This window comes from Dryas octopetala, chromosome 6 (assembly GCF_963921425.1).
Source record: "Dryas octopetala chromosome 6, drDryOcto1.1, whole genome shotgun sequence".
Taxonomy (NCBI): domain Eukaryota; kingdom Viridiplantae; phylum Streptophyta; class Magnoliopsida; order Rosales; family Rosaceae; genus Dryas; species Dryas octopetala.
Genome location: NC_141371.1, coordinates 4,466,730 through 4,490,549, shown reverse-complemented (window position 1 = coordinate 4,490,549; position 23,820 = coordinate 4,466,730). Strand labels below are relative to the sequence as shown.

The window sequence follows — 23,820 nt, the reverse complement described above, 5'->3', positions numbered from 1 at the left end:
AGATTTCTTCCTCTTTCAAATAAAAAATATTGCCTAAATACTTGATTTGTCCTTCTTTCGAATGAAAAATATAGATACCACCTTTAACTTGAAAAAAGGAACTTCTAGCAACCAGGGTAGGTTGAGGCCTCAATAGAGAATGAAGAACTAGAACATCCAAGAAACAGGGTCCTATTCCCCAAGCTCTTTACTCGCAAGTTTGACAAATCCTTCCAATTGTCACCACTCACCAATAAATGGTACCTTTAAAACTCTAAACCCAAAATGCGAGAGATACAAAACCATCAATAAGTCCCCAGCTGATTCTACCAGATACAGGTTGTCAACATGGACCATAACCCTTTATATGTATTGGCATATTTGTAAGAACCCTCGCCTTTGGTTGCTTAGGGTCTTCAATGTCCACTACCATAACACGACCCTTGATATTGGCCGCATAAAATTGTCCCTTATAATAAGTTACATCCATTACTCTTCCTATTACTTCTAAGCCTACAGCTGTCCATTTATCTTCTCCCGGTCTCCAAAATCTCAAACTAGTCGAATCAAAGTTTTTCTAGGCCATCAATGATCTCTGGGATTTACAAACTGCACCAAAAGTAGTCAAATCGTCTAAGAAAGCTAAGCGTTTGGCAATAGAGATAACAAGATCTTCACAAAGATTTGACCAGTCAGCCATCAAGGAATCAAGTTGATATCAATTATTGGAGTGAAAAAGAAAGGGTTTGGCCGCAAAGTACACATATATATGTACCTCTACCCTTGATATCAATATTTGCTCAAGTGTCTCTCCATTTTACCATTGAAATTGTTGCGGATCCAAATAATTAAACGTGATCGGATCCAGCCACAACCATGATTAGCAAACGTGTAAAATTAAGAAGATGGTAGAGAGTGCCACACGCACGCACCAACAGCTTTGCACGTGTCTCGCATGTAATAAGCCATGTACATAAATATCACCGACTTTCTCTTAATATTTATAGCAAGTTTATTTTGATTTTGTTGAATGTATCAGTATTTTGTTGATCAAGTTATACTCTGGTTTTGATTTTGTAGCAAGTTTATGAAAAAGAAAGACTTGGACTTTCTTTTTCGTAGCCAGAAAATAACCCATTTTAAACAACAGATCAGTTTTCTAGCAAGAATTTTGGGCCTAGTTTAGTATTTGGCAAACAAAGCCTGGTCCATGCAATTCATACAAACCCAACCCAAGGGAGAAAGCATATATTGTCCCATATAATTGCTTTTATAATACACACCAACACCCCTCCCTCAAAGAGAAGATCAGAAGAGATAGATCCGAAAAATAAATATTAATTACCTTATTCTTGTTAACAAAAAATAATATATTTTTTTATTGAACACAAAATAATATTTTCTAAGCATAAAATTGTAAAACAAAACAATCAATTAAAGAAAAGAAAACATTTTCATTCCTCCAGCTAAAAACTTGGTTGAATCCATAAATGTGATTTGTCAAACCGCTGCTTGATTTCTCTATTTTTCATATTAAAATTAGCCATAAAAAAAGAATGGATATGATCTCCATAGTTTACAAACTGCAAGAAAAGTACAAAAATCATCCTAAAATACTATGCGTCTAGCAATAGAGATAATGGGATCTTGAGGAAGATTCAACCAGTTAGCCATCAAGGAATCAAGATAATATCAATTAACTTGAAAAATGTGAAATTGGATTGAGAAAAAAAGAGTTTGCCCCAGAGATATGCATGTTTATATATAAGTCCTTTAAACAAGCAATCCTAATAAAGCGATAAGCATAAGACTTACTAAAAATTGAGGTTATCCGATAGTTTAGTTTGGGATGATTTTATCGATATGTTGCACTTGAATTATGAGTTATCTGTATAGCTATTAGCTAGGCTGCAGCTGCCGTGATACTGAACAACATCTAGCAAGGATTTTGGGCCTGGTGTAATATGTGGCAAGCAAAGCCTGGTCCATGCAAATCATAACAACCCAACCCAAGAAAGAAAGAAAGCATTGTCCCAGAATCATTGCTTTTATAACACCTTCAATTGCATCAATATGCTCAAGGAAATATATCTTGATTTAATCAATCATATTCAGGCAAAGATGAATATACTTGCTAAACTGAGATTAACCTTCAATTCCTATGTCAAGGTTAGTGTGTGTCAAAATTGAAGTCCTACAATTTTAGGCACAAGTTAAACATAAGCACACTGACATCTGGTGAATATATCAAGAAATCACAGGCTGATATTAATAGATGGGTATCAATATACAGAGAGCTCAACTTCAATTTCTTCATCTGTAACTTAGTATTCTGTATTCAAATTGTGTACTTCTAAGTAAAACAAATTTCTACATTTCTTTTTTTCCCTCTAAACAGTTCTGAGGCAGAACTTGGCAGGAACCATGAAAAATCTTCAACCCAGATTGCAAATCACTCTGTTCTAGCTTTTTACAGATAGACTTGAGGAGGAGGAGGAGGACATGATTGAGCTAATCAATGAGCTTCAACCTGAACCTCTTCATAGTCCTTTGATGTTTTGCGCCAACTCAAAGGGCTAGAATATCGAGGATGGTTGATAATGGTATCTACTCCACCAACACTTTCCCACTCTTGTTTTGAGTCTCCAGTGATCTTGCTATCAGCAGATTCAAACCCTCCATCAGTAAGAGTGGAATTAGAGCAATATGAAGATGCAGGCGCTGAGTCTGTTATTTTTCCGCGGCTCCCATGAGATGAGGATTGGGATAAAAAAGGAGGGTCTTTGAGGAACAAGCATATCACTGCACAGTCGTCGATTTTGGAATCTGGGAACTTTCTCTTCCATGCTCTCACTGCACGCTTTATTAGCAATTTTGCTGCCATGGATCGCTTCCTTGCAGAAGCAACTATCTTTACCACATCATTGTTTGTCAATGCATCCCATATCTGTTTAGTAATTTGAATATATATATATCAAGCAAACAAACATGAGATAATATTAGATATTCAGTTTTACTTTTCTTACCCCATCAGTTGCCATGACCACAAACTCATCATTGTTTGTTATCTTTCTATAGAAAACTTCGGGAATTGAGATTAACCCATAATCTTTGATGCAGAAATCCCCAAAAGCCCTTGACATTGCTAGACCAGGGCATTCTTCATCAGGCATCCATATCCTATACACTTCTGGTTCTTCTTCCAATGAGAAAACTCTGCCTTTGCATTTCTTAATTCTTTCGGCTTCACCTGATCATGACATCAGTTACATCAGTAGAAGAAGAAGATCATATACACTGAATAACTTGATGATCATCATGGTTTGAGTGAGATGTTACTTAGAGCACAAGTAACTCTAAACCTACTTGGAGTATCTGGTTTCAAGTCAACAGTAAGTTGGACAGGAATGATCTGGTTTTTCTCCCCCGATCTAGTGCCAAGAACTGCACGAGAATCCCCCAAGTTGCCAATTATCAAGTGATCACCCTGAAAATCAAAATCAGAACTTGACCCTTAAATTGCTCTTCTAACAAATGGGAATAGATTCTTCTGTGTTTGTTTTTCCTTGTTTCAATCCTAACCATGTATTACAAATCCAACAGTTATGAATCCATAAATGTGACGCAAAGAAAGACCCAACAGAGGATTTGGATACTTACGAAATGGCGCGGGTGAACCATTTAATCCAAATATGAGTGGCAAATTGTATACAATACCTGTTTAACAAGCGTTACAGCTGTTGAGCCACTGCAGAAGCTATCAGCAGTGGTATCCTGGCAGAGTTCTTCGTCCATTTCCTTGAATGATTTAACAAAAACGGCTTCCCATGAAGAAAGAGGTAGCTCCATACTGCCTTTTCTGTTGTGAGTAGTACTGTCTTCGCCATTGATCTCACTTGCCGCGACATTAATGTTGTTAAAAATGCCGGTGTTGAGTTGGTAAATTTTGATCACTTGGGAGAGCTTTGAGGGCAGATTGTCACGTACACATCGTGAAATCTTGTGACCATCGGGACCATGCCCATCAAACACACCACAGAAATACATGTCTTTCTCAGTGAAGTCCTAAAAATCAATGATATCACAAGACTTTAATTAATTTAAATGCATGCATTGAAGAATTTCATGGATAATAACAAATGAACATGATAAAGAAGATTTTGAATACATTCATTCATTACTAAAATTAAGCCAACAAATTTGTTATCAAAGATGAAAAATAATTACTAAAATTAAAGAAAGATCATTATTATCTAATATGAAAATTGAGGAATTAGAATGATATGTACCTCCCAAACTGTCATGGCATCTTGGTTGATCCCTTTTCTGCCTTGTTGGGTGTGCATTGAAATGTACTTAGAAAACCCTTGCAACCTTATGCGGACCCCATCTTCTCCATACCTTACATTATTATAGTCCTCCTCATCACCCTCATATTCATTCTCATCAAAATGATGATGATCATGATGATCATCCTCTAAGGAACCTCCATACATGCCCTCCTTGGTACAACAAGCTCCCATGTCTCAAATGATAAGTCCCAAAAAGCCAAACAGAAAATAATAATAATAATAATAATAATGGGTTTTTTTTTTTTTTTTTCTGGCGACCCAAAACAAAAGGGAGATAAGGGTGAAGAGGCAGAGGAGAAGAATTCAAAGGTGTTATATATGGAGCCTGCAATGCATTTATAAAAAAGGAGAAGAATATTAAGTTAAACAATATTGAGGCAAGGCAAGTTAAGCATGATTCAATGTCTGTGCTCTAGTTGACCATTCAAGAGCACAACACATGAATTGAAAATTTGAAGAATAAAAAGTTGCATGCATGCTCCTCAATCCTCATCTTGGTTTGGATATTGTGGGTCTCTCTGTTCTCGGAATTTTCGACGTACTAGCTAAACAATCCTCGGTCAATCTATGTTTAAGTTAAATAAGCTGTTTTCTCGCTGACAAAATTTGGTCCACGATAATGACGAGAATGCCCTTCTGCTTCTTGAGGAGGAGGAGAGTCGTCCTAAATTTACATCTCCGTACAGAAATTAGGAGAGTCAAATCTATCTTCCGTTTCATCTTTATTGGCTAAACAAGATTATGCCCTATTTAAAGTGCACCATATTAAGGTTAGATTCAACTGCATGTGTAATTTATTAGTGTTTGACCACACAAAAAAAAAAAAAAGTGTAATTCATTAGTGAAGAGAGCACGTAACATGAGATAATTGCCACGCATTTCATGTGAATACTTCATGTAAATCCTACCTCAATGAAATCACAAATTCAAGCAATTATTTAATACAATGAGAAGACAACTCATATGTTTTCTCTCTTAATAAAATTATATATATTCATATATATATATATATATAAAATATATGTATATGTTCATATATTTTATTCGCTAATATTATTTTTATCTAGAATATTTTCTCAAATAATTTGACATATTATATTGTCATACTATTAATTGTCATAATTGCATGTGACATTAATTTGAAAAATTTATATTTGAATGTGTGTTTCTAATTCAGAATTTTGACAATATAATCCGCAGAACATTTGGTAATCTATTTTAAATAAATCCAATGATTAATAGACAAACTACGAACCCCAATCCCCATATCCCTAGCAGTTTTAGAAGACAATATATATCATCTCTGTTCAACTAATCAGAACTAAATCCCCTTTTTTAATTTGTTGGTAAATTAACTGCAAACTCTTCTTTTTTATAACTAGAAGCAATGAAACGACATCGAAAGATTCGAAACAACATTGCAATCCAAGGATTCCCCACTTCTCTCGCAGCATCTCAACATTGTGGTTCATTGGTTTAGCTAATTAGATTAGATGGTCCAAACTAATTAATAAGATTAGTTTGACTTAATTACAACCATCCTAACAAATATATATAATAATTAAACAGGGATTCTGCATAGAGTATTGCAAACGTACTTACATGGGTCAGCTCATGTTGATTGTCATATACTTGAAAGGTGGCCAAAGAATCATATATTCTCAAAATTTGCAAGTGAAATTCTTTAGTTCACAAATTAAAGTCAGAATCACTATTTATATGGTTGGTTGGTGCTGAATTATGATATATAATTGGTTGTTCATTGCATATAATAATTAGGCAATCTACATTTTCATTACTCTTCAATGCTGCATTGCTGCACCAGATGCTACAAATAATTTTTTTTTTTTTTTTTTGGTGTCAATTTATGAATGAAGAAATAAAGGAAAAACAAAAAGTGGCTTTACCATGGTTGGCTGCAATGATATCTGATATGGACGGCCATGAATTTAATCGCTTCACCTTTCAGTGGAAGTTGCTGGCTACTTGGCTAGCAAGACAGTTGCAGAGCATTAACAATGCCAGTAATTTAAGGTGGATATACACAAAACAGCTTTAGCACTTTCCTTTAGTAATCTAGCTAATAATACCATTCATCTTAATTAGAGACCTCATCTTTTATTAGGTTATACAAGAGGTTTAGAATAAATGTCAACCATTAATTGGGGACCTCTATTAGGTTACACAAGAGGTTTGGAATAAAACCACATCTGATTCTTTCTTAAGGTTGGGGGGAGTTGAAGGAAGGAGAATGTACTACAATATTCCTCCTAAACCTCGAGAAAAAGAATATATATAGGCGCGCATACACAAATGAAAGAGTTATTTTGTATCTAAGAAATGAGAGATTCGAACTTGAAACCTCTTTAACATTGTGAAGAGAAATACCACTAGATCATAAGTTAGTGGTAATTAGAGCAAATGAGAGCATATTTCTGGACCATTATACAGAGTGGATGACAATTCATATGACAGTGGTTGACAAAAACACCCTTCATATTATATATATATATATATATATATATTTTGTCTGAACACCCTTCATATTATAGAATAATTATATATTGGGTGCACAGAGATAAGCCCAATTGTAGTGGGAGAAACAAAAGAATTAAAAGCCTGATCTCAATTGCAGTCAGGTGATCCAAAACATGGGTCATGAGCCCAGTTTAATCATAATAAAAAGTACTTACAAAAGCCCAAGTACTCGTTTGCTAGCTACATGACAATTTACTAACTTTTATACACGTGTTGTCCCAACAAATTCCCACTTTCGGTTGTAATTTGGAAGAGGAATTTTATAGAAAAAGTATTTTATAAACTAATGTGATGGCTGAGGTGTCATGACACATGTATGTTTGTATATAAGAATAAATTATTCAGTGGTCCAAGAACAATGTTGCTTGCTGTCACATTCATTTGCGCCCATGCTTGGTTCACAAATGACTAAATGAGCATTGAGCACATCAATTACGTGTTTGAAAGAGTGTTATTTTTGAACCATCCATACGGACCATACCTACTCCATCACAGAATGGCAGTTGGCATTGATTTTATCAGTTACTCTGGACCTCTGTTTTCTTTACATTTTAGGTTTATTTACTGCTGTCCCAACTGCTGGATGAAATTGGTAGTCCAAGATTGATTTTGATGGGATGAAAACCAAACACAAATTGATAATGATGCAATATTAGGCTCATAATTCTTGTGAAACAAAACATAAATTGATAATGCCATGTGCAGTTGCCGAAATATGCAGTACCATTTGAAGAACAAACTGCTGGCACTGAACCAATTATGAAGCTCAAGTCGGTGACCCAATGATCGAGTCGAATAAGTCAAAATGAGCGTGATGAAACTTCCCACTTTAAGCCACAAAATTGGAACAATGCAAGGAACCACAAGCTCTATTGATTCCTTTGATTGTGCTTCAAGATCCTTTTTTTTTTTTTCAAAGATTTTGTTTACAAATCCTTCACCTTATATGGTGCAAAATACTTTGTAGCATCTAATACTAGGCCCCTACTGAATTTGGAAGCTTGTGGAATTTCCTGGAAAAAAAACATACGAGGCATGATTACTACAAATGTACTACCTTTGTTGGGCCTTCAACTGTACTACCTATATGTCATAGATTCTACAGAGTGCAATTATGTAAGGGGAGTTCACCAGAAAAGAAACAAGGAGGATCAGATTTGTCAAAGAGAACTGAAAATACTATTAAACAGTAGAAACCATAATGTAGTTATGCAAGGGAATATTAACTCATTCACCTACAAACCCCTCTATAACCCCCCAGAGCACAAAAGCATTAAGCACCTGAATGCAATTGCTGTAAGTTCTGTAACCTCAGCAAAAAGTTATGGGCCTCAAAAGTTTAAGCTACCCTGAACTCAATTCCCATTGTCTCATATTTTAAAGTGTTCTAGCAGAGTAGCAAGCTGCCTAAGCAAACCTTAGAAAGTGCCTACAGACCCAAAACTATATTGCAACTACATGTAACAGACAGTTGGTAACCAATATGATAAACATAAATTAAATCCAATGGAAGAAAGAGAGCTTGTCTATAATGTGAAGTAAAGAAAATTTCATTTTCAGCTGCAACTCTTACAACAATAAACAATTCTAGAGCTGTTCTTTGTAAAACAAAATTACAAAAGAAAAAGGAGTATGACACTAGAATCAAAGTAACCTGTCATGATGTTACCACCATTGATGAACAAGAACTCCACTATGCCTTAGTGAAGCAAACAGGTCCAAGCATTGGCCATAAGTTTTCTCATACTTTGCACTTCTTTCACCAGGGCAACACCTCTGCCACCTACTGTAATGGCACTCAAGAAAAATCTCATCAATCAAACAAATCGCTCCGGTCTCAAACAGCCTCGGAATCAAATCAAATTCGGTCCCTTCCACATCCATCTTCATCACCACGAAATCTCTCTCCGAGAACGTGTTCTTCAACCAATTTGCGAAATCAAACCCCTGAATCTGATCCACCTCGCCATTGAATCCACCAGCAGCCGACTTAGCCGGCTGAATCCTCCCCATTCCTCTCCCTTTCTCCTTCACTTTCTCACCCGGGTCTCCGTTAATTTCGAACGACAAAGTCTCGTTCTTCACCCACGCAGCATAAGGCAGCAAAGTCACCCCCTTCTTCGCCTTGTACTGCTCGTGAAAAGTCTTATCAGCCTCAATGGCGAACACTTCAAAGGTCTTGTTCTGCTTGGGGTATTGCTTCTTGAACCAGCTTCCTATACTAGAACCATAACTCCTAGCTCCAACATCCACATACGCATACCTCTTCTTAAAGCTTATATCCGCCATTGTTGGAAGGTATTTCACATTCTGTATGTTCTTCTTCAAAGTAATCCAAGGCTTCAACGGTTCAATTTCAATCAAAGGCTCAGCTTTCCGGACCAATTCTAACTTGTGCTCAGGAACCGAGCACTTATTACCCAAACTGCCACCTGGGTTCTTAACCCTGTTGCTAACAATCCCATCAGAGTCACACTCCTTCTTCAACACCATTTCGCGTATGTGCGGCATCGACGAATTAAAGCCGTCGATGTCGCGAGAAGTCACTAACTTGCAGCAATTGAACAAATCAATAAAAGAATTGAAGCTATACGTATCTTTTGCCCCTATGTGCACCACCGTAAACCCTTCAGGCCTGAGCGTCCGTATGATCTCCGAAGCGAAATCCAACGGCCGAGGCGACTTCTCGAGGCGGCCGCCGCCGGAGAACACGAAGTCGAAGGTACCGTCTTTAAACGGCATGCGATGCGCGTCGCCGGGAATTACCAGCGGCCTCGCGGCTTTCTTGAAAATACCGACCGTGTCCTTCACGCCGGTCTCTTTCAGTGCAAACACGTCCTGTCCGGTTTGGGTCTCGACGCAGAGAGCTTTCATCTCCGGCGAGAGAAACCCTTGGGCCATCAGATCTTGGAAAACGGAGGAGTAGAAATTGACGGCCTTGATCCAATCCTTGCTGGTGTAGATACCGGGTCGGGCGGGACCCGCCGAGTTGGACGATACGGCGTCGTTTGCGGCCATCGCTGAAACCGAAGCTCCTCCGCCGCTGGCTATGACGAAGTTCATGTTCTCGGGGAGGGAAAAGAAACAGAAGTTGCCGAGTTTGCAGGACTCGCCCGTGACGGTGATGACGTAAGCGAACCGGAGCACTAGGATGAAGAGGCCGAACAAGAAGGACCGGACCAGAACGTTTCGGATAAAGCCGGGCTTGCCTGCGGGAGGCTCCATGTCTGTAAATGCACACTTTTTCGAAGATTTCATATTAAAAAACAAACAAATCCTCAGAAAAAATTCTTACAAAGAAATCAAAGAATGGTAATGAGGGATGAGAAATTAGGAGGGAAGAAGAAGTGGGGTTTAGCGGGAGCAGAATCGAGCTGAGGTGTGGTTTGCTCCGATCAAGGCTGGTCGAGAGAGGAGAGAGTTGCAGATCTTAAATTGGAGAGGAGAGGGAGGATGAACAAAGCCGGAGGCCATGGTTGGTTTGAAGCTTTTCGGTGTTTTTTAGCGAAATGTCATTTTTGTTGTTTTTATGTTTTCTGTTAGTGAGGGAGGTTTCAGGAGGAACTGAAAGAAAATACTGGGATGGAACTGTTGGAGAAGAAGGAGGTTGAAGAAAACGGAGTGGGGATAAACAAGGATGACGCGGTCTCGCGCCGTTTCGAGGACCGGAATAGCCGGTTTCCACGTTGGAACCGAGCCTCTTCTAGATTCGCTAAAAGTTATTGATGTGCATTGGCCATTAGTATAATAATACAAGGTTTTTTTATAATTTTATAGGCATTGGATTATCTCAATATTTGCTGGTTACGTTTTGGTCAGGTGGACCTGGGTGGAGTCCTAATAAGGACACATGGGTCTGAGCCTCGAGAAGAACTTGCCTGCCCCCGTGTTAGGGGGACAGGTGGTGTCACAAGAGAGAAAAAAGAGAGAGAGAGAGAGAGAGAGGAGAGAGATAGAGAGAGAGGGATGCCAGCTGATGAAACAGGGGTGCAGGCAAGTTTTATTCCTGAGCCTCTAAGGCTTTAACAAATTACTAAACTTATCACATAACTAGCACATACAACTTTAAGGTGCCAATATAGGTTTATATGTGGTACTTAGAGAGATTTTTTAATGGGCAGTTGTGTCACTTGTATTGTAAGACTTTCAGTGAGACAATAATATATATTCTCATTTCAAATAAAGTTTATAATATTGTATCATTTATAACACTAGGTAGTCATATTATACACATGATTAAGTTATCTCATTTAAAATATTTTTGTGGTATAGTATTAGGTTGAAATATAAAAATTTGACAAATTAGATCATCACAAATATTACACGATTACTTGTTATTTTTGTTGAATATTTTTAAGACAAATAACCTTATTACGCACATAATTGTTTTTGTTAATTATTAGGCAGATAGTGAACAATGCGATATAAATAACATATTTATTTAACTCCACTTTGTTTGAAATTATCACAAATTTGAAATTTTTCATGTCCAAAATAAAAATAAGGTATTGTAACCTAATGTGATTATGTCGATTAATTTTGACCCCAACCTTTTTAACAATAAATGCTTGGTCGGAATTATAGAGAATCAAAATCATCAACCGACTACTACGTGGATCAGTGCATGTGATGACAATAAACGGATCCTTAATAAATGACATTATATTTAAGTCCATGATTACTGCCACGAAGTAATTATGTGTTATGAATCCTATCCCTATGACTCTGCTACCAGCAACTTGCAGGCTTAAATAAGAAGAAGATCAAAATAAAGGCTTTTTCCCTAAAAAAGATTCCAGGAATAACATTTTGAGCTTTATCTTCAACTTCAAGATTATTTTACAGTAAACAATCCCAAGTCAAATTCTTGGAAGCTGATGGGCAATTTATGTCTTTTTATAACTGTCAGGTTCAAAACTATGTTATATAAAGAATTAATTACCCTAAACTACCTTTTACTTATTGTTTTTACTCTCTAGTGCATCAATTAATTTTTTTTAATAACAAGGTAAGTTGCTATCTTGAAATCTGGTCAATTATCATTTTATTTCCTTTTTGCCATTCTCTTTCTTCTCTCTTCACGTTCATCTTCTCTCTTTATCCCCCCCACTATGTCTCTTTTCCCTTTCTTCTTCATCATCTTCTTGTTCTTCTTCTTCGCAGAGCAAGCACCTCCAGGACGAACACCACCACCACGAGCAGCTCCGCGATCTGTTCGTCATCCAGCTTTGCCATTTTGCCGCTGCCCGCCACCGATTTCGATCCAATTTATCAATTAATCAAATAATTAAGATCCCAACTTTTCTCTCTTCTTATCAAGGTCTGTGCATGAGTATGTTTAATTAGGTTCTTGATTTTTTTTGTTTAGTTCAGTTTTTAAAACTGCAGTTTTCTGCAGTTTCTGAAACTGCAGAAACCTAGAACTGCAAGTGAACTTTCTGCAGTTTCTGGAACTGCAAGTGAACTGAAACTGCAGTTTCTGGAACTGTAAGTGAATTGAAACTGCAGAAACTGCAATTTATTAAAGTTGAAACTGCAGTTTATTAGAGTTGCGGACTTGCAGTTTCAGTTTCTGCAAGTAAACTTTTTGCAGTTTCTGAAACTGCAAGTGAACTAAAAGTGCATAAACTGCAATTTATTAGAGTTGAAACTGCAGTTTATTGGAGTTGTGGACTTGCAGTTTCAGTTTCAGTTTTTTGGGTTTACCCTAAATTACAGTTTCTGGAACTGTAAGTAAACTGAAACTGCAGAAACTGCAATTTATAGAGTTGAAACTGCAGTTTATTGGAGTTGCGGACTTACAGTTTCTGTTTTTTGGTGATGCATTGATGATGGTATTTTGGAAGATGTCTACATGTTATGTTTATTTTCGGATGGTGTTTTGGGATCTAGTGGTGGTGTGGTGTCTGCATGGTATTTTGGGATTTAGTGGGTGTGGTGTCCACAAATGAATAATAGGATTGTGGTAGTTGGCCCGCAAAGAAAGAATGAGGTTTTAGGTGGTTTTGGTTACTAAATTTAGGTACCAATACCTGTATGTTAACGGACCCTTATATAATTTTATAAAACCAAATTTTAGGTAAATTTTTGTATTTTAAAAAAGGGTTGGTGGGGATGGGAAACATGGTATTGCACTTTATTGGTGCAGTTTACTGTTTACCGGAAGCGTAGGTCAACCCCAGAAGGTCACGGGATTGAAGAATGGAGACACAGCGACAGGCACTATGCTTGAGTGGGCGCACCCAACGGCGCAGTAGCCGTTGTGAACTTTTTGTTGAGACTTGAGAGTACCCAATTCGTCCAAGGCCCACGGACCCTACCCGGCTCGCATTTTGGACCATTCTTCAGGCTTTGTTTGCGTGTTGGGTCCACTAACCTTTGTAAAAGTCGGTATACGACACGTGTTGTTTTCCCTCACAGTTGGCACAGCTCTGCATTTTGCATGGAAACATTTACGGATTTAATATGTTTAGCTATTTTTTCTGGAAATCTAATATGTTTAATTAGGTATGGAAAGTTGGAAACTGTGATTTTTTACAAGCATGCTTCCATTTAGGCGATGACAAGAATGAATGACAGTCATACCATTTTACCTTATAATATATTTATTTTAATAATATAATAATAAGGATATTTTTTAAACAATCAAGTTCGTCATCTTAAACAGTCAACATTCATGTGCCTTTCATAATTAGAGGTCTTCAAGCGTGCTGCGATTATCTTCTCTACTCAATTTCTTTGACAATTTTGCACATTCATTTTATTCTGTCTTCTCGATTTTTCTTTGGTAATTTTGCACATCGATGTTCTTCTATTTCATACATTAATTTTTTTTTTCTCTTCAATGATTTTGCACATCGGTATTTTCAATTTGATCTTTTAAAAATATAATGTTATAATTCCGTCAATTTTTTTTTTTTTAATTTAAGTTCATGTTTTTTGCATGGAGAAAATAATACTAGAACATCTCTTTTTAATTTATTTGTCTTTCATGAGTTTTAAATTCATAATCTCTTTTCGATTAAAGGAGAGACTGAATGAGATCATTGTATTTTTTTTACTCATTGACTTGAAAAAATTCATATGGAACGGTGCTATATACTTTTGCATCTATTCACAGTGTTTGACTGGTCACATAATGAAATTTATATATAAACATAATGAAAAAAGCCTTGAATGGAATAACCTGATGAGACGTATAGTACATTCACACATGTCACGATTGCCATACTAAAAATATCTCTACAGCACCGCTAAGTGCTGGAATTTAGTGGTGGAATTAGTGGTGGAATTTTGTAGGAAAGGCAGAGATGATGCATTTATGGATATGCGTTGGCAGGGTGTGTATTACGCGTGCCACGTGGGAGTCAGGATGGTTCCCACGGCACCGTTACTTAATTAGTAGCGTGGCCGAGAAGAAGATGTGGCATGTAACAAAAACGAGGAGGGTCCACACGTGACATATAAGTGCAGTGTAGCCGACGCCGGATTCAACGGCCTTATTCAGCGGCGGTTGCTTTTACAGTTTACACTCAGCCCAACCAACTTCCTCTTGTCGCTCATATCGACAACGTGCCCATCCTTGTAATTTCACATCCTCATCGTCGCTTCATGGTCAATCTACCCCTTTTTTCTGACTCATTATTGTATATTATACTATTGTAGTAATTTATGCTTTTTTGGTCAACGGGTACTTCGGATTTTAATTTTTCAGTCCCATTTCATGTTCAGACAAACGAAAAAATACCATTTTACGTAGAGAAAAAAAAAATGATCACAAAATCACATTTGCATGTTGATCCAGCAGAATGATCGAAAATGAAATCTCGAAAGCATCTGCTATTGTTTCTATTATGTACTGTAAAAATTCCATGTAGTTTTGTTGTGTTGCAAACTTGCAAATCAAAGACTTGCCTCCAGCCTCGTGATTTTGACAATACTGTTAAACCTGGCAAGTTGTAGCAACGAGCCAAAGCAGCTTGTTCTTACAGTCCCACTATTGTTTCTTGTAATAAACCCTCATCAATGACTAATATTGTTAAAGGAAACCAACTCCAGCGGCAGTGATCAATCCAATTAAGTCAAGAGAGTTTAAAAAATATCTCACCAACAAAGCATCTACACTTATCAAAGAAAAGGACCTGTTTTTGAGAATATGATTCTAAAACATCAAATGAGTTCAAAGCCCTCATTATTCTCTCTTGCCACCCGTTTCCTTTTTCTTTTATTCCTCACCAATTATCAGTTTCTTTTTATTATTATTATTATTAGAATCAATTATTTGCTAGGGCAGATAGATTCACTTATAATATTATGTTTAATCACCAAAAGGAGAAAGTTCCTGATTTCGTGATTGGTGGTATATCATATATGTGCTTTACTTATAATGTTGGATGTCTTGTGGGGACATTTCTCTGATTTTATTTTTTAAATTAAATTATTTCTGATTTAATTGATTTTTTTAATGATAATTTTTAAAATACAACCTAACAAATAAATTGTTCGCATTATAAGATTAGTTATGTAATAAATTTAAAATTATAATTAATTTTGTATTAACTTATTAATCAATTAATTTTAAAACATTTATATATATATTTGGTATAAAAATTATATAATCTAATGCACTCACACAGGTATTGACTCAAAACCAAAAACATGGCATCATTCATTAGAAGTTGAAAATCACGCCCAAAAAACGTGGTTAGTTATGCTTCACAGTCTAAAAGATTATGAAGTGGTTATGAAAATGACGTGCATAACTGTTCGCAATCAAGGAGTGGTTATCAAAGCATGATTTAAGCTGTCATAAACAAAATTAATCCACAATTGGGACAAGTCAGATTTGTTTTTGCATATTTTGTTTGGCGAGTATGAAGTCACATCTGGCAAGCAATTCGGGGGTGATTGATGTGGTTTTATCCAAAAGGGCAAGAAGGAGTACAGCTATTAATAATGAACCGATGCCCATTTGGCTTTCAGGTGTGTGTGGATGAGATGTCTATGACTACAAATGAGTTGGTTTCGGGGTGGTGGGTCACTGGGCCGCTCTGGGCCTTTCAAATTCCAATGCCAAATTGCGGATGGATACTAGATATGTAACTTCCACTCACAGCATTACAATAATATGTAGGACCCAACAAAAGGAAATTATGCTTAATTAAGGGCCATCACTATGTGATTTAAAATTACAAATGCAACCATTATTAGGAATCCAGTAATTTTGGTTTCTGTGGGCTTACCTGGGCCTGACTTCCCGAACATGAGAGCAGTATTAGGCTTGGGCCGCTTGGCCCACTCATGGCAACAAGAAAATGGCTTCATCTCCATTGTAATGATATACATTGTTGTTCATGGACCTCAGGCCCAAACGAGTGTGCTCCAAAAAATAATGGGGGAGTGGGTGGGCATAGGGGTAGGCGCGGTGCGGTTCGACTCACTTTTCCCCTGAAACCGTGCGTCGCGCCGGACATTAATACACGGTGCGGTTCGGTGCTTAAAACCGTGAAAGAAATAAAAAAACCAAACCATTCAAGGTGCAGTGCGGTTCTCCACCGCGGTTCTGGGCTTAATGGGCTATTATTCAGATTAGCACTTTTGGGCTTCACATTTATTTTTTTAAGCCTAAGCCCAATTATTTAATGATGCAAACTCATCCTAATTAACAAGTTTTAGCAACAAAAAAACAAATTTACAAGTTAATTCAATGAACTTAACCAAAAAGACTCACACATTAAACTTTGCTTAACCTGCTTAATACTTAAAACTTAAAAGTTAAAAACAAAATCAATTATACAAGTATACAACCAATGACTACAACTACAAGTTAAGAACCTGCTTAAAACAAAGTTACTAACTTACTAGTTACTACAAGTTATAAACCTTATATGGCATATACCCTATACACTTATATAGTATATAACTATATATTATACCCTAGAACTATAAACAATTACAAATTTTAGTATATAGAGTATAAACTATAAATAATATACTAATTTTTTTTATATAGAATATAAAGAATATACTAATTTTATTATATAGGGTAATGGGTATAACTAAAATTATATACTAAAACATTATTAATTTATTATTATATTATATATCTAGAAAATAGGTCATAGGGTTATATAAAATATATTTTAGGGTCTAAACCCTAAAATATAGCTACCTTAATATTAATTCTAATATTTTATTAGGGTTTAGGGTTTATGGTCTAAACTGTATAAAAATGTTTACAAAAAGTGTATAAAAAGTATATAATAATCATATAAATATATATATAATGGTGTATATATGTATAAAATTATAAAAAAATATATTTTTTGCAAGTATGCGATGCGGTTAAATAAGGTGTAGAACCGGAAAGAACCGGTGCGGTTCGGCTTTTTTGGCGATGTTGACTTTTTTTGGTCAACGCGGTTTTTTGGCGGTGCGGTTCGGCCGATTTTTGCGGTGCGGTTAAAATGCCCACCCCTAGGTGGGGAGATGAATATGTCAACTCACCATGTGCTTAAAGGATACGTTTGGTTGGTGTGCTCAGACTATTATTTGAAGATTCTATAGGCCTTTCTCGCAGTCATTTTGTTTTTAGCTAATTAGTTTTTTATTTCTTTGGCCTTTGGCCCTCCTTCCTACCAAAAAAAAAAAAAAAAGATACGTTTGGTAGTGCGCGCTGTACTTTCCATGATACAATGTATATTACAAGGTAGACCACCATAATAAAACCCATAAAAGATTGACCAAAGAGAGAATAAAAAATTATATTTCGATGGCACTTTAGACAAAAAGATAATTTCTCTTATACATAATGTGTCGGTACAAAATTTTGTATGGCAATACCCATGGGCCAAACAAGTATAAACTGCGTAATTGTATTTTATTGTGTTTTTTTATCTTATATTATATTGAAGAAAAGAGTCTTTGTCAACTGTCAAGTATTGTATGAGGAATTTCCAATTATGTTGTTAAAATTTTTTAATAATTAATTGAAAAACTAAAGGCAATAATCCTTCTAAGTTTTATTCATTGAATTTTGTTTGTGCTTAGAATGTAATAGTATTATATCCACATCCGTTTGCTGACCACTTTCCCAAACATTGATCGCCCTTTCTAGAATCCTTGGCCTGCAGCTCAAGTCCTTGACCGTTTAAGGAAGCAAGGGGCCACCATCGCATGTGGGAAACCCCACAATTCTTTAACACTATTCAGCCAGTCATTCTCTGCCACGTACCGAAACCACATAGCCCAATTACAATGCAGCCCAAGAACTCACGCGCTTGACGGTTCACTGGGCCCGGGAGTACAGTAAACTCCCACACGCCACCCCATACTCCCAACAACAGAAATCGCTGACTTGGCATTTCGATTTGGAGTCAAACACCAAACACCAAACAACCCGGCAATTCCCGTTTCTGTCGTCCCAAACACAACTGTCCGAAGCTCGAAGCTCCCAATCAACTCTGATCAAAATTCTTCAACAGATTCGCAATCCATTCGAATTCATTCATTAATTGAAGAGATGACGAATCAAAACGACGCGTCGCCCAAACAAGATCAGTACGGGGCGGGATCCCCGCCAGTGGTGCTCACGGCTCCACCCGGTGCTGACGTGGAGAGGCCGAATCCGACTCCGAACCCGGCCCCGGCCCACTCCGGAAGGGGGTTCGGGGTCGGCGGGATCCTACAGCGGTGGAAGAGAGAGGACTTGTTGAGAAGAGGGTCTCTGGCTTTGAGAGCAGGGAGTTTGCTTTTTTCTTTGCTGGCCTTCATTATCATGGCCAGTAACAAACACGGCGATTGGAAAAACTTCGATAAATATGAAGAATATAGGTAATTCAATTCTATTCACTCCAATCCATTACTTGATCTTAATTTCTTAATTAATTAATTAATTCCAATATTCATATAATCTTCTTGGAAATTGGAAATTTCATTATAATTTGTAGGTATGTGTTGGCAATAGCGATTTTGTCGACTTTGTACACAGGGGTCCAAGCACTGCGACATGTTCACCAACTTTCCACGGGGACTGAGATGTTTAAGCGTCGGACATCAGCCTTGGCCGACTTTATCGGAGATCAGGTCTACTGTTTTTCTTTTTCTTTTATTTATATTAGTTTTTAATTACTATTTTGTAAAATATATTAAGAATAACAAATACGCTTTTGCTAGGGAAAATGAATTAACATGCAATTTATTTAGATTTTATGATGACAGAATAAAGAGAAAGGTAAGGTTGTTCTAGTAAAAGTTTCAGACCAAGATTCTGAATATATGTATTGTTAATTATTTCAGTACGAGTGTTAGCTCAGATAGAAAGATAGTACAATACATGAAATTTTATTCTATGAGTGCTGATTAAGAAAAGAACCAAAGCCCCTACACTCTTCAGCTAGCAATACTTATGGTTTTGCACTTGCAACCAAAATACAAATTTGAGAATGACAATTTGACGAATTTGTGGGTTTGCTTGGTGCAGATTATGGCATACCTCTTGATATCATCAGCGTCTTCGGCAATTCCCTTGACAAATAGAATGAGAGAAGCACAAGACAACATATTTACAGACGCATCAGCAGCTGCCATTAGCATGGCTTTTCTTGCCTTCGTCACTCTTGCATTGTCGGCCCTCATCTCCGGATACAAATTATCATCTCAATCTTACATCTGATGCATTACGGGCTTCAATCCTTCCGTTTCACGTGTGATATTGTTTCATTTAGTAGCTGGCTAGCTGCAAATTCATTTGTGGAAGGGAGTTTAGTGTTCACAGCTATCCCTTCATGTAATTCTTGAATTCGTTTGATGTGATTTCTGGCATTAGGCTATATGTTGTGCATAATCTGAGAGATGGTTCTTACTTTTGTACACAGGAATACATACTTTTTCGCTGTTTAATAAGAAAGAAAGTCTTAGACATTTTGTTGTGGACATGTGAGATGTTTTATGTCTTTAGTAGTTGTGTAGTAGTTGGCTTTAAGAGGTATTAAAAGGACCCATATGGATATATTCAAACAGCCTCTGAGGATTGGCCTTTTCCAATGAATACTGCACTTTTGGAATTCAGAAAAAATGTAGATGTAACGTTCAACATGTTATTCTCTCTTCTACAATAATACCTTGAGCAAAATGAGACCAACTTTTTCAGGTTTAAATTGGCCTCAACAAATAAACAAATGTAACTGACCCTATATATGCCAGTCTTTACATAAACAGAACTACTTCCTTTTGAACTATACAATAAAAACTAACCTAAAGTAACTTATATTCAAAGTACAAAATGTGTCATCCTTTGCTTCCTTGGCCCTGGAGACACAGTTGGCTTTCAGAACTCTGAAAATCCATAACTTCCTGCGCTCTGCAACATTTTGAGAGTATAGGGTGACTGGCTCTCTGTTGTTGGCTGCCGTGTACTCTGAAGGGAGCTAAGGTAGCTCAAATTAGAATGGTTGGGCAAAGCCACGGGCCTCACAGCCAGGGACATGTTGTTGCTGTTATTATCTGAAGCAGGTCTATTTGCAGCATAATTGCCACTGCCTCTTGCTGCAGGAACATCATGGTTGTGTTTCCCTTCATAAGTTGTGATCACAGCTCTCGTATCATGCGATGCTCGCTCCACATGTTTCCTCACCGGACAATTTGCAGACGTGCATTTGTAGTAGCTCCTGTAGATTGGAAAATGATTGAATACATTAATTAAGCAGTCAAATTTAATCAAGTCTTTAATAAAGTCATCCACCCAAGAAAGCTGAACACATTTACAGGGTTGCAATAGTGTGTACCTTGGATTTGGGTTTCCCTTGACTACTTTCTGTCCATATTTTCTCCATCTATACCCATCATCCAGAATGTCAATTTCACTTGTTGTCTGCACCACAATTCTTGGTTCTTTGACAATTCTACTCCCAGAACCTGAAAAGGTCTCTTTTGCATTTTCTCCCTTCCTGCAAAAGAAAAACGTAACATATAAGTATCTAAATATATGCAGTTTTAGCTATAACAAAAACACCATGCCATCAAAACTTTTTTAAGCTTACCATCTTTTGGCCTCAGGCTCAGTTTCATCATCAGCTCCTCCTGAATTACTTATTGGAGAGTTTTGTTCAAACTCATCCTCTCCTATTGAGGCTGAAGAATCCTCCTGGATCGTGACAGATTCGATCTTTGGGTTGGATATTGTTGAAACAGATTGATCAGAAATTCCATATGAAGAGGTTTGAGCTGATTGAGAGGCTGCTCCTCGTTTTGTAGACTGAGGCTTAGGATGGTTGTGATTTCCCTTGTATACAATCTGAGTAATCTGTCCATCCAATGACCTCTCAACCTTCTTCTTTGTTGGGCAATTGGGATATGTGCACTTGTAATAACTACGCGGATTTTCACTACCCTTCACTTGTTTTTGCCCATATTTTCTCCAATTGAACCCATCATCAGATCTTTGTTCTCTGATATACTGAGAGGTTTGAGTGCAATGTGTGTAATCAGACTTTGGGGCAGCAATATTACTCTGCATATTTTGTGGGCCTGTGCTAATCTCTGAAGAGAAGCTCTGTAGTGGAGCAAATTCAGACTTCACTAAAGTCTTCTCTGTTGAGGAATCAGCTTGCAATTGCTTTGAGGTTTTCTCGAAATCCCATGCTTGCTGCTGTTGGGTTTTCAATGATTCTTCCTGTTCATGAAAAAAGTTGTGGTCTCAGAACAAGGTTCAAAACTAGGCAGGACACCAAAATTAACTTACCAAGACAACAGAGTGAAGAGAATTGAGTCTTACCACTGAAACCATGTTTGATTGAAGGTTGAATGAGGAGGATGATGTTGCTGCAGGCCTTGTTTGGGGTTGAAATGAGAAATCAGAGAACATTTTCTCTTCTCTGTCCATTCCTTGCTGGTTGTCTTTGGGATTATTACTCATCCAATCAAAGACCTGACTAGAAAAAGCTCCAGATGTTGGAGATGGAATAGTCTGAACAAAACACATCAGAATAGAAACACCCCATTAGTAAACAAACAAAAAGGACATGACCATGCAACTCAGCCTCACAATTTACCATCAAAATTTAGAAACAAAAAAGAACCCAATGACCCAAAACAAAGAGCTGGAGCATATAACTTACATTGGAGTTAGAGAGGAACATGGGTGAGCTGAGAAAGTCAGTGGGGCTAAAAGCTGGTGTGGAGGCTAAATATGAAGATGGGGATGCAGGAGGAGGAGAGAGAGGTAGAGAAGGAGGCTGAAGTGATTTAAATTTTGGAAATTCAGTTCCATTTCGGTCCATGCCACGGTCTGAATAGTCTGAAAGTCCCCAGTTCAAATTGGAAGTAGCTCTGTTTGGGCCAATACTGTCCATGTTGATGTTGTTGGAGGTGAGGAGGTGAGTGAAAGAAGAAGTCATGGTTTTTTGGGTTGAGGAGAATTGGAGAAGGTAAGAGAGTGCAATTTATAGAGCTATTTAAAAGTGTTGAATGACTGTGACAAAGGTAAGAGAGATTTAGAGAGAGAGGAAGGTGAGAGAGGGGCAAGTGGGTTGATTGCTGGTGAGGCATTCGTGTGTTGATGAGGGTCTGTACGCTCTTTCTGAGAAGCTTAAAGGATGTTTGACCGTGGAAAAAAAGTTCTGGTCAAAGCTTGTGGGTTTGACTTGACTGGCCACGTCAGCGGCGGCTTATTTACACAAGTTCTCTTTAGTTGGAAAAGGCAGCGGGGAAACACAACAGTATCTTTTCCTTTTTGTTTTTTGGCTGAAAAACATAGAAAGCATTTTAGTATTTTTACACATAATTGAATCTTGGATAATTTTTCTGAGAGGTCCCCATGCCATATAATATCGGTCCATATGGGTTCATATGATTCTATGCAATAAATAATAAGTGTATATACATATACCGCCAATTTAGAGATTTTAGAGTGAGCTTGTGATTGGCTCCGCTGGTTCATTTTATTATTTTCTCTATTTTCTTTGTTAAGTGACTATATCACCAGGTTCAATTTTGGATTTGAATCCGGACAAAACCCTCCCAAGTTATTGAATAATTGTAGATTGTCCCCATAGAAATATCTAATATTAAAGAATATAGAAAATTATGATTAAATACTAAATTCTAATAATTTTTTTGTATAGCATGAAGACCATATAATATTTCAATTGAACTACTAAATTTAAATGTATTTTTTTAGATTAGGTCACAAACATGTTGGTCCATTTGATTTGAGCCTGTTCCATTTGACATTTTTGTCCTTTGGCCCATCTATGATGGGTGTTAGTTAAAATTTAAAAGATTTTGACAAAATTGTCTTTGAGACTTTTATATTATCTTGAAAATTTGCTAATGTAGTCTTAACTTCACATTTAGTTGTGACTGTACGACACTCACAATTTCAAATTTAGTTGTAACTGAACGATAATCACATCTAAATTGTGAAACAGTCACAGTTAAGTTGTGATTTAATTGAATTTTTTTTTTTTAGAAAATATACTACAATATAGTATAAATAGAAGTCAAAACAATACTTTTACTCAAAAGAATACATAGTATAGTGGAATGAGTTATCTCTTTCAATTTACCACGACAGTCACAGTTAAGTTATGACTGGATTGATATATATTTTTAATACAATATAATATAAATTAATATAATATTTGTGATGTAATATAATTTTTATTTTTTATTGTAGTGGCATATAATGTAATATTTGTAAATTATAATATCTTTTACTTTATTATTTTATTTGATTTTTCAACTAGTACATAATTTAAAATACTATTTAATTTTGGTATATAAACTAAAAAGTTATTAAAATTTAGTAGTTAAAATCAATGTACTTACAAATAATGAATAATAGCATTGTACTGTTAATGATTAACTGGGCAAAATAATTATGTAATCATTGAAAATAAACCTCTCACAAATACAATTGAGAAGGAAAAAAAATGAAAATAATTTTAATGAT

The 23,820-nt window shown here is 36.6% G+C and overlaps 4 protein-coding genes across 4 annotated transcripts; 1 reads left to right on the top strand and 3 right to left on the bottom strand.

Annotated features, from left to right (window-relative positions):
- Window positions 1-2,259: 2,259 nt before the first annotated feature.
- On the bottom strand, window positions 2,260-4,502 carry LOC147281365 (putative protein phosphatase 2C 65). Its single transcript, XM_086248580.1, has 5 exons — window positions 4,269-4,502; window positions 3,697-4,044; window positions 3,346-3,466; window positions 3,006-3,229; window positions 2,260-2,926 (listed from the first exon to the last, which is right to left on the bottom strand). The coding sequence occupies exons 1-5, from the start codon at window positions 4,500-4,502 to the stop codon at window positions 2,495-2,497; spliced, it is 1,359 nt and encodes a 452-aa protein (XP_086104706.1). The 3' UTR covers window positions 2,260-2,494.
- Window positions 4,503-8,376: 3,874 nt separating this feature from the next.
- On the bottom strand, window positions 8,377-10,602 carry LOC147281364 (methyltransferase). Its single transcript, XM_086249197.1, has one exon. The coding sequence runs from the start codon at window positions 10,125-10,127 to the stop codon at window positions 8,535-8,537; it is 1,593 nt and encodes a 530-aa protein (XP_086105323.1). The 5' UTR covers window positions 10,128-10,602; the 3' UTR covers window positions 8,377-8,534.
- Window positions 10,603-18,249: 7,647 nt separating this feature from the next.
- On the top strand, window positions 18,250-19,788 carry LOC147281363 (CASP-like protein 4B1). Its single transcript, XM_086249369.1, has 3 exons — window positions 18,250-18,701; window positions 18,818-18,953; window positions 19,351-19,788. The coding sequence occupies exons 1-3, from the start codon at window positions 18,391-18,393 to the stop codon at window positions 19,540-19,542; spliced, it is 639 nt and encodes a 212-aa protein (XP_086105495.1). The 5' UTR covers window positions 18,250-18,390; the 3' UTR covers window positions 19,543-19,788.
- Window positions 19,789-19,933: 145 nt separating this feature from the next.
- LOC147281362 (WRKY transcription factor WRKY24-like) lies at window positions 19,934-22,289 on the bottom strand. Its single transcript, XM_086249368.1, has 5 exons — window positions 21,986-22,289; window positions 21,643-21,834; window positions 20,909-21,540; window positions 20,654-20,815; window positions 19,934-20,536 (listed from the first exon to the last, which is right to left on the bottom strand). The coding sequence occupies exons 1-5, from the start codon at window positions 22,262-22,264 to the stop codon at window positions 20,197-20,199; spliced, it is 1,605 nt and encodes a 534-aa protein (XP_086105494.1). The 5' UTR covers window positions 22,265-22,289; the 3' UTR covers window positions 19,934-20,196.
- Window positions 22,290-23,820: the final 1,531 nt, after the last annotated feature.